This window comes from Neodiprion lecontei, chromosome 4 (genome assembly GCF_021901455.1).
Source record: "Neodiprion lecontei isolate iyNeoLeco1 chromosome 4, iyNeoLeco1.1, whole genome shotgun sequence".
In the NCBI taxonomy this organism is placed as follows: domain Eukaryota; kingdom Metazoa; phylum Arthropoda; class Insecta; order Hymenoptera; family Diprionidae; genus Neodiprion; species Neodiprion lecontei.
Genome location: NC_060263.1, coordinates 10,596,932 through 10,608,728, shown reverse-complemented (window position 1 = coordinate 10,608,728; position 11,797 = coordinate 10,596,932). Strand labels below are relative to the sequence as shown.

The window sequence follows — 11,797 nt, the reverse complement described above, 5'->3', positions numbered from 1 at the left end:
GACATCGCTGAAAAACGAGATGATGTCTCAGGAATAGAAGTCATATGTCGGCTGGAAGGTATTGAATCTTTGGTCAAAGTTGCTGCAAGATATCACGCAGACTGTTGGCAAAATTTCGTCAGAATCGGTTCCAAGAAGTCCGAAAACGAGACAAAACAGGCACAAATAGACGCGACGTTTAAACTCGTGACTGATTACATCGAAGCCTCAAAAGTAGGGAAATTCAAACTGTCAGAATTGCGCCAAGAAATGGGCAAAGAGGTCTTATCAAGTCAAGTTCTGTACTGAAAATCGGATGAAAAGTACGGCGATGACATTCATATTTTGCAACACGGAGATGCAGAAACTTTGATTTTGTACAAATGCTGCAGCGCTTCAAAACTATGCGGGGATTGGTTTCGCGACCTTACGTCTCTCGATGAAAAGCAACAACGGGGGATAATGGACGTTGCAGCAGAATTGATTCGTAAACAGATTGAACATTCTTACGTTGAATCTGACTCATACAAACCTGCCGCTAATTTTCTTAGTGACGTTCACGACGATGTTCCTTCGCTTCTCCGTGGCTTCATTGATAAACTGATTGTGAGCGATAAACATTAAAATGATACACGGTTGTTTCAACGTGACAGCATCGCCCAGTCGATTTTGTCTGCTGTCAGACCAACAACTTTTGTGTCCAATCTGTAGTTGGCGATCGGAATATATATTATGATTGATTATTGATCTCCTTCGTAAATTAGGCTTCTGCAGTTCATATTATCAACTGCAGCAATATGAGGCATCGGTCATTATGGATCCTCCTAAATGTATAATTGGGGATGAAGCTCAAGTTCAACATGTCTTCGATAATACCGATCACAACGTTGGAACATTGGACGGTCATAGAACGTATCACTGCTTGGGAGGAACAGCGAATATACACCAGAGTTTGAAGTCACTTATGAAGGACACACAAAAAAGTTGAAAGACATCTCAAAAGTAAGTGCTGCGATGTTAGCATCGCGGAGCGTAACGCAGAACGTACCATTTCTTGCGAAATCAAATGGGCTGGATAACATAGAATTCGTAGATACGGCAATGTTATTGAGGCATAAGTCAGATGCATTACCGGCAACATATTTGACATATTTGTGGGCAAAATCACTGTGGGAAAAAAGACGTACCGAGCTGGAAAAGCTTGATGGAGGTTTTGTCTTGTTGCAATACTTTCAACGTCTCCAAAGTTATTTGCTTGCCCTTCATCAATGAACCTCCTTCAAATATCACAACAATTAATGCAGCTTTACACAAGGCACTGGCAGAAGTCAAACGATTAAATAAAAAAACATGTTTTGTTACTTTCGACCAGCCGTTGTATTATAAAGCTCGTAACTTCATTGGAGCATCGGAGGGAGCGTTGAAAGATGTTACCGTACGTCTGGGTGGATTTCATATGCTCATGTCGTATTTAGGCGCTATCGGCTATATAATGACTGGCAGCAGGCTCGAAAATCTCTGGGCGGTAACCTATGCTCCTGAGTCAGTAAAGCGAATCATCGGTGGACATGCTGATGCCCGTGCAATGCGAGCTCATATACTAACATTTACTGCTATTGGCATTATAATATGTCGTGAATTTATGAACGATCAGCGCGAAGCATTCGATGAGTTCATTTCATCGTTTCTAAATTAGTGGGATAGTGAGCCACCGCAATTGGGTGATTGTCAAGTGCGACCTACAATCATTGAAATGAAAGAGAAATTCAATGCACAACTGAATGATTTGAAAAATCGTGGACCAATAGCACAATTATGGATTCAATACTTTGAATGCATAGTTGTAGCTCTGCAATTCGTTGAGGCTGAGCGATTAGGAAATTGGGATTTGCATCTTCAAAGCGTTCAGAAGATGCTACCGATCTTTCATGCTGCAGGCCACTTCAGTTATGCTAAAAGCGCTCAAATTTATCTGCAAGATATGATAAACTTGGAATCGATAATGCCGCATGATGAATTCGTCGCATTTACCACGGATGGCTACTTTACAGCGCGAAGGTCGGTTGAGCCATGGTCGGGTGTATGGACAGACATAACCATTGAGCAAACCTTAAATCGGTTTTTTGGTACAGACCTCAAACATGGGCGAGGTGGCACACCAAGCGTCATCACAAAATATTTGGCAGCCATGCCGTCGTCATTTTCAATTATGGAATGTTTAGAAGAATACTGCGGGATCACTTCATCCTCTAGTGAGCAACATGTCGATCTCGCTAACCACCGAATGAAACGCGACAACGATGACATCAACAAATTCATTTTTTGGTTTCACGAACACGGCCTTTTCCGACTAAGGACGTCTTTGGTGTCCTTGTCAACTGGGATCGTCGGTGATGCTTTCACGGACTACCATTTAGCGGTGGACAAAGGTCGCAAGGCAATGACATGGATGTCGGGGCAGTCAGCAGGAAAAATTTCAATGTCTGCAATGTACAAAGTTGAGATCTTGGGGGCAGCCAAAACGGGAATTCACATTGACAACGGCCATTCTCATTCAGTTGATTCTTCGTTATTGTTTCAACGAATTTCAGTTGTATTCCAGGGCGATGAACAACGAACGCGGAAAGCATTTGAATATGAGCTCTCTCCATTTCCACTAGTATTCTTCGACGAACTTGGGTTTATGAGAAAAACTCAAAATTCAGAGCTATACAAAATTTTCAAACCATTCTTTTTTCGAGCGGATAACATTTTGCGCACCATGACTTTTGTTATCGATGGCGGATTTTTATTGCATAATGTCTGTTGGCCGCCCGGGCAAACTTTCAAACATATCTGCGAAATTTATCGCAATCATATAGTTAGCCATTACAAGGACACCGCGAGAGTAATCTTCGATGGATACAGCGGACAATATTTCAGCATAAAATTTTATAAGAGGTACCGTCGGCGCGAGAGCAACATGGCACCTGACATAGATTTCACAGAGAACACACTTGTAACTCTAAGCCAAACGAAATTCTTATCCAATGTCAAGAATAAGTTGAAATTCGTGGAGATGCTATTTCGTTACTTGAGCACCCATGGTATTATTGTTAAATTTGCGCAGGAAGATGCAGACAGACTGATTGTTCAGACAGCAATTGATTATTCTCGATCCACCGGTGGTAACGTCGCGGTTGTCGGAAATGACACAGATCTTTTTGTATTATTAATAGCATTGTCCGATGCCGGTTTGCACTCAAATTACTTATATAAAATCACTCCAGCTGCGAAGAAAAATAAACTGTATGCGATACATGATCATGTAGATCTTAAACCGTTCATATTATTCGCGCACGCTTTCGCTGGTTGTGACACGACAAGTGCCATGTACGGTAAAGGCAAAAAGACTATTATATCCATCTTAAAGAAAAATTCCGACCTGCAAGTTTTGATTGATAAGTTCTACAACCCGGGAAGCACGATCGACAGTCTTTCGGCAGGCGCAAGACGAGTGATTGCACTGTTGTACAACTTTAATCCGGAACAACCAATCAATGATGCTAATGATGCATGATGTTATGATAAGTTTTCGTCATCGGCCGTGCATGGAAAAACAAAAGTCTGACTGGCACAGTTACCTCCGACAGAAGCAGTACTGTCTGAGCACACCAAACGCACATATTATCAGGTGCGATCTTGGCTAGGCAACGAGTTAGATGCAGAAGACTGGGGATGGAAACGGACGGACACGATGATGATGCCCGTGATGAATACGAAGAATCCAGCACCTGAGGATTTACTAAAAATGATGAGCTCACGTTTAGGTCTACTTATTTTATTTTCTCGCACGAAAATAAATGCAACTAAATTTTCAATACATATTTCGCTTCGGGGGGTTCTACCTAATTATGGAGCCAAAAGAAGGGTTTCTCTTGAATGGTTTTTAGCGAAATCCGTAATAACATGAATTTTATTTTGCATTTATACAATTCCAAATAATATTTAATACAATTGTTGAGTTTGTTATTAAAAAAAAAAAAAAATTGTGGCGTCGTTCTCGTTCTCCTACAACATTTCTTTCGGCACATTCTCTCCATATAATAGTAGGTCTTTGAACGAATGAACTTGACGTTATTGATAGCCGTTGAGAACTTCATTTTCAACTAGCAAAACTGTAAAACGCAGCAACGTAATTTTCCGCTTTTTCATTTAAGCCGATGCCGTTTGATGCTTTTCTTTACTGCAAAATCATTTCTTCACAGACAAGCTTTAGACATACAAAAGATAAATGCCATACGAAAAAATCTTAGGAAAACGAGTGCAGCGCCGTCGTTGTTTTTTGAAACAAAAAAATTTCACAATTGTATTTAAGGGCTCTGTCTACTTTGGATGCATGAAAAAATGCTTCTTTTATTGATTTTTTTTTAGAGAACTGTTATGTTTATTGATAGAAAACTTGTTAGGCTTAGCAAAAATATTCGCAAATTACCAAAAAAAATTTTTTTTTATTGATTATAACCACTTTTTTAGCGTGAAAGTGCCAGGTAAACAGGAGTCCTCAAAAAGCAGGTAGGTGTGGACTGTTGAAAAAAATCTAAACAACGACCCATCTCAAACAAAAAAATTAAATGGTCTTAGGTTTAGTGTGACAGTGGCTATATCCCGTACCTCTGATACATAATTTATATGAAAAAATAACAAAATGGCGGGAAAAAAACATGCAAAAAAACAAGTTTTTCAATTTTTTTTTGTCCGCCATTTTGTTATTTTTGCATATAAATTAATATTAGAGGTACGGGATTATAGCCACGGTCACACTAAACCTCAAACCATTCAATTTTCTTTTGTTTAAGATGGGTCGTTGTTCACATTTTTCCAACAGCGTGCATCTACCTACTTTTTGAGGACTCCTCTTTACCTGGCATTTTCACACTAAAAAAGTGGTTAAAATCGACAAAATTTTTTTTTTTAATTGACAAATGTTTTTCTTAAGCCTGACAAGTTTTACATCAATAAAAATAAAGTATTCTTAAAAAAATTTAATAAAAATAGCGTTTTTGTCGTGCATCCAAAGTAGACAGAGCCCTTAAGAACATGTCGAATTATTATATGTAAGAAAAATAAAATTTGTATTATACTTTTGCTGCAAATAATTCACAAATAAAACTTTATTTCCGGCTCCATGAGTAGACATAACCCCTTCAATGAAATTAATTAATGCATTCATTTCCGTGCCTTTCTCTCAGGTAATTTGTGGATGTACGGGAAACTACAGGACAACACGCTGCAGCTGCAAGAAGGCAGGGTTGTCGTGCACTCAGCTATGTATACAATGCAATGGCGTTCATTGCGACAATCTTGCTGCTATTCAGCCCCCTGACACACGTTGCTAAAAGTGGTTCGCAAAATGTCCCTCGATTCTGCCGCCAATTTCCACCACTAATGGCGCTGGTAGTTACCTGACGAGCTTCCGCGCGATTAGCAAGGGCAGCGAGCGTGTCAGAAGTCTACTACTAGCGCCACGTAGAGGAACTAAAAAACGGGGACAAGACGCATACAATTTTTTAGTATACGAGCAGTGGCGAGTGTCAAGGGGCTGCTGTTACTGCTACTGCCACTGCCACGAATACATTGGCAAACGAGGAGACATTCGCCGATGCAATTATTGAGCCCGATGCCAGTGAGTTCATTACGATTGCTGCTAACCCAAGTTCTGACGATGAATTCAGTTCTTCCGAAGAAAATGACACCAAGGAAGAGACTGTCAATGAAATGGAAATTGTTTTAAATTATGATTTATTTTAATAAAACCAATATTTTCTACTTTTCTATACATTGTGTTGTACCGTTTATTTTGCTTCCCATGCCAAAGGGTGCGATTTGAACATGTATGTTGCAACCAATAATTTGAAGAGTTTTACCTAGTAATGGCATCGAAATAAGCGTTTTTTGAGAATTTTTGTAGCTAAACTATTCCATATATAAATTTTATTTTTATTCCATTTCATTCAAAATCTTTTGAAGTACAAATCGCCCATGCTTTTGCAAAAGAAAAATGGCGGTGCTGCTATCGTATTCCTACGACCCTATTCTTTCTTAAAAGAGCTACACGGTGAGCATGATATCTCGAAGACCAGCTAAGGGATTTTGATAACATTTAGTACATATTTTCTCCACATATAAATCTTATCTTTGAACCAAGGCATTTTTAATTTATAAAATTTTTTTTTTTAATTTGCAAAAATATAAAACGCGGTAACTTCAGTTTCCGCTTTTTTGTTAAAACCAATTCCATTTGATACACATTTTTTTTTGGTAAAATGTTTCGTCCAAAGGCAAGCTAGGCATATGGGGACAATGGTTACGCAATATTATCAAACTAAGTTCGATGGTTCGCGATATATCATGTTTTTTTCCATTAAAAAATGTACCGAAAGTACTTCAAAAGATGTAGAATTATATGAATGATATCTAAATGTATGCTACCGGGGACTTTTTGGCACGAAATTTCATTCCCTACTACTTTTCATTCATACCATTTTTTCCCATTCATCACGGTTTTCATAAAATTCGTTCTAGCGCGCCGCAGTATAATATCGTACGCTGTTTTATATATATAGCCTGTCTCTTTCTACACAGTATTTTATATAGCACTGTCTCTCCTGCTTTCCCAAAGGCAGTTGAGTCACCCTCGACGCTTCGGTTATGTGTATATATATATACACGCGCAGAAAAGTAGGGAAAGCGTGGCTTGCCTGCGAGCCGTACGGACATATGGATGTCTCTAGAGCTCTTCACTGGGGCTCGACTTGTAAATTATGTAACTTCAAAACGATATAGCAGCAGTAATAAACGCAAAACAAAAAAATCCCCAAAAATCTAGAGGAACTCATCCTGATTCGATATGAGTCGAAAAAATTTGCAAAATATATGATTAAATATTTTTTTAAAGTTTTACCTTTTGCGCGTCAGAGTGAGATTTTCAATTCGGTTTTCTGCCCTTATTATCAAAGATGGGGAATTTGACGTCGCATAACTTTATATGTATTTTATTATCCTGAACAACTTTTATTGAAAACGTTTTTCGATCGAGCCATTAGTTTTTGAGATATAGCGATTTTTAAGTTTTCAACCCTTTTTTCGGGGGGTAAGGGCGGGTTGAGGAGCAGAATTTCATTGGGGTTACTTTAGTATCCAACCACCTAGCTTCAGTCAAAAATGCAGCTTCTATGCAAAAAATTTCTCACTTTCGACACATTTTACTGGACTATAAGCGTTTTCGATGACTCAACCCTGTCGGCAGGCAACTATCTGTCTGTTTCCGCGTGTAGGAATACGTGCGAATGTTGTCTTCCGACAGGTGCCTGCCGCAGAACATGCGTGATTCATGCATGCTTCGCCAGGATCGGCTTTGTGGAAGATTATATATAAAAAAAATATATGTAAAAAATATGTGAAAAAACATATCCAAATTACGCAGATGATATGAAGGAATTCGATAATATAAGACTATTGATAGTATAACTGTTGATAGTACGGTAAAAATTTTCCGTAAATCACAAATCGAAATAAATATATTGTTCTTATAAAGTGCGTGGGAAGAATAATATCGTCAGAAAAATATAACCTAAAACTTTCCAATATTGGAAAAATAAGGATATAAGTACTTACATGGTGTGACGTGGATTTTTCCCGCTCCTCGGTCACTCGGAGAAAATGACCGAGAACTTACCGCGTGCACAATAAATCGGCGTCCACGATGTACCCTGGATCTAAAACAATATTGCGAAATTGTTGGGCGCCTGGCGTGATTAACACGCCTCCAAATCATTAATACGCTATTCCTCGGGCATATGCTCGATAGCTCAGTACCGCGGAGAGGGGAGAGGTAATTTTTGGAGAGAGAGAGAGACACTCGAAATACACACGCTACTTAACAAAAGAAGTAAAATAAAATCTTATATTTCCCAACAGCGGTGATACAAAAACAAAAAAAATATAATCCAAGGGTCGCTCATCGCGATTCTAAAAATAAACAGAAAATTACACGTAACCTACTCTATTTCTTACTCTACTGAGCTCGCGGCTCCCTAACTAAAAGGTCACTCAACGATCACAAAATCTTCATACGCAATTCTGAATTTGCAAATTCGCCATTTCTTCTCCATGGCGAATCTTGCTCGAAACCGAAACTAGAACTAATCACGCGAAACCGAAACTAAAACTAATTATTCGACGGTGCGCCGTCGGGCTACCGAACAGACGGCGTCCTCAATCTCACCTGAGATCTCACTCGACTCGGAGCTTCGACGTTACCGCAAGCTGCCCTAAACCTAAACGTGACAACATAACTTAACCTAAAGCTTATTTCCTACTTATCTCAACTAAACGAATCCGCAAACGTTACTATATTTCAAACGCAATCAAAACGCAATACTCAAACTTCTCGTCTCAACTGCTGCTCAACGCAACGGCAATTTCGACTATACATCACCTTAACTCGACTAAACACTATCTTAACTAAACGGCAACTTAACTAAACGCAAGCACCACTAAATTTAACTTCAACTAAACGCAAGCTCAAGGTAACACAACTCAATTTACATTATCTTAACTAATGGGTACGGAACTCAATGCAGGCGCAACTGAACGTAACCTAAACTATACGCTATCGCAACGCATCCGAAATCAAACTTTCTCAAAATCCTCCAAAACGGTATCCGCTAATCCGAGCACTCCAATTCGGTACTTCCCGACCTACTCGAGAGGTGACACTGAAAAAAAACCGATAACGCGACTCGACCTGGTACAGCGAAATTCGACTACACTTGATTTCACTAACGAGAAAGACTCAACTAAAACCCGCGACTCTACTCAACTTTCTCAGGAACTCATAATTTACTCCACTCTAACACGCGTACTCAGGCTACAGTCATGAAGCAAAAGAATCGGCAAAAGAATTTCGAGTACTTCTCTACAACGCAAATCCAAAACGGCTACCCGTTACTCGGCAAGCCTTTTCGCAATTATGCGCGAAATTCAATCGCAGGGATAGAAGCAGCGCTTACCTTCTACATCCTTGCAACCCCCTTTCTTTTCCCCTCGTGATTTTTGGGTGACTCCATTACTTCGCGAAACTCCCCAAAACGTGACTACTTATCACGACCGCCAGAACTAGAGTGGTTTCAAAAAACCTACGACCTGCCCCAATACGGATCTCGATACGCCATCCCATACGTGACGTCATACCCACAAGAATACGCAATAATCGATCCGTCATCGATTTCGTCGATCGCGCAACTCGACGCGCACCTTCAATAGCATCGCTGCGCAGAACTTAAACCTAGATCGCAATCTCGTCCTACGCGCAGTTCCATGACGTCTTGGCGGTGAGCGCGGTGCTCCCTCGTCGTTAGTCGGTCCGTCGCTAGTTCGCTAGTCAATTGTTGCGGGGAGAAGGGGAAGAGGCTGCGGCGCGTCGGCCGCCAGCGGGAATCGCGTCCACCTTGGATTCCCGCGATGCGGGGATCTGCGTTGGCTCCCCCTCCGCAGCCTCGACATCCTTCCTTCGCAATTTTCGCTAGTCCGCCACCTCGCAATTTCCTCGAATTTGGTGTCGACTTCTTGCCTGATGCCGTTGTAGCTCAAAAAATAAAAAAAAAACAAAAAAAAACCTGAAATATCTTACGCTATTCGCTGAGGTGTCCCCTCTCGTGGTTTCGGATGCGTGACTCTAGTCCTGGCGCTCTTTTGCAAACACTTCGCGACTCAATTTCGGAAATTCCTAAATTTTGGTTTCGCCCAGGGTTCAAGGAGCCCCTTGTAACGGGCATCAAAAATGCCACGTTACAATGGATATAAAAAAGCAGTCGAATCTCTACAAACGCATCTGATTTCACGAAATATAACTTCAAAACTATATTTACCGCATCTAATAATATGAGGTGATATATAACAATTGGTTTATATGCCTCAGGAAGTAAAAATATGCATTCAGTCACGTGTTTCCCGCCGTTTGCTGCCAAATTTGTCACACAAATATAATTCGCATACGTACCTATTATATGGTATATATGCGGAAGCCGGGGTTCAGTGCCGGCGTTAGGGGGGCGCGATGGGGTGACGGCCCGGGGCGCCAAATTTGGGGGGCGTTGAGGTCTGGGGCCTCGGCCTCCTGCCTCCCGGGCTGTGTACCCTCAATACTGTAACAGTTGAATTTAGCCGCCAAAGTAGTGACTACGGGACTCAGTAATAGGTAGATCCGTAGGGGGGGGGGCTTTCACCTAAGCGGTCACTGATATATATATACACTGGATTGGATTTAAGCGTGGTGCCGTCACGCCAATTGAACGGTAGCCATTTTGTACAGATTCTTGTCACTTCAGATATATATAAATATATACGTGATATATGTATGTGTATATAATCGATTGTGTTGGAAAATTACAGTAACAATTATTGAGGTAACAATGAGTACCTGCGTTTTTTGCAAAACAAAGCAATCAAAATATTGTGGGCGATCATTTCACAAGTGAGTATACAACGCTGAAGCGTTCTGCAAATGATAACTTGCAGAGGTTATGTCAGTATACGAAGTATTTACTAATTATATTTAACGAGTATTATAACGTACGAATCGTGTCAGTAAAAATTCACAATATTTGAATTATGAACCGATCTTATTATAATTGAAATTGAAAACTCGGGTATTATTGACTCAGGGATTAAATTATAATTCGATATGTAGATTTCCCGTGAAAGATGTGTTGCGCCTTCAGCAGTGGTTAAAAGAAATGAAGAGGAAGGACTGGAAGCCAAACCGAAATAGCACATTGTGTTCGGCTCATTTTACAAATGACTGCTTTGATAGGACAGGATTCCTAATTACATTGAAAAAGAACAGTGTACCAACTATATTTGACAACCCAAAATCAGAGTGTTCATCTTGTCACCGATTAAGGGAATATGGACGTGGCTATTCATTCTTCAAGTAAGTACCGTTACTCAATGCAACATAACGTGTGAATTGATAAATTTAAACTTTGCTCGTTATGTAGGTTCCCATTGGATGAACCTGATATTATGAAGTAGTGGATCGCAAATATAAACATTGGACCCTGGTCTCCATCAAGTGATAGCTTTCTGTGTTCCGACCACTTTGAACCCTCTTGCTTTCAGAAGAAAAATAAAAATTATATAACTTTACGAAAAGGCAGTATCCGAACGTTATTTGGTAACATCTGAATCTCTTAATCCCTTTTAGGTTAGAGAAAACTCAGTGTGCATAAAGACACGTTGATGTGATGCACTATTGCGTCAATGTCGTCGAAGCGGTTAATTACCTACAGATTATAAAGTGCTCTGTTACAGAAAAATCGTGTGTGACACATTTCTGTGTATTTCCATTGTCGTTATTTATTAGTAACTTATCTGTAGGTGAAAACTTGCAGCAGACCGAATTTCAGGATGAATCCGATCGGCCCACCACAGTGAATGTAACCAAATTACATGAGCACCTACACATTTGTACCTGATTTGCATGCTCAGATATGTACATCTTTTTTATTTTCTTTTGATTGTGCTTATAACTTTTTCTTCATGTGAATGGATTGTGGATTGATACTACTAATTATATTGTTGTGGTTTATCGCACGCAACTCTATAAAAATTCCTTAACGTTTGCAAGGAATGTTTTATTCTCCATATTTTTGAATAAAGTTTTTACTCACCCAATTCGATATAGTTTAATTCAAAACTTTTTTTACATGTCTTAAGCTCCACTTTGATGATCAATGGATGGTAAATGAATTCCCTAACGGTTGAATTAGTGTTA

General features: G+C 39.8%; 1 protein-coding gene across 1 annotated transcript; it reads left to right on the top strand.

Moving 5' to 3' along the window:
• Positions 1–10,259: 10,259 nt before the first annotated feature.
• LOC124294016 (THAP domain-containing protein 2-like) lies at positions 10,260–11,164 on the top strand. Its single transcript, XM_046737462.1, has 4 exons — positions 10,260–10,316; positions 10,414–10,495; positions 10,712–10,954; positions 11,022–11,164. The coding sequence occupies exons 2-4, from the start codon at positions 10,434–10,436 to the stop codon at positions 11,053–11,055; spliced, it is 339 nt and encodes a 112-aa protein (XP_046593418.1). The 5' UTR covers positions 10,260–10,316; positions 10,414–10,433; the 3' UTR covers positions 11,056–11,164.
• The last annotated feature ends 633 nt before the right edge of the window (positions 11,165–11,797 follow it).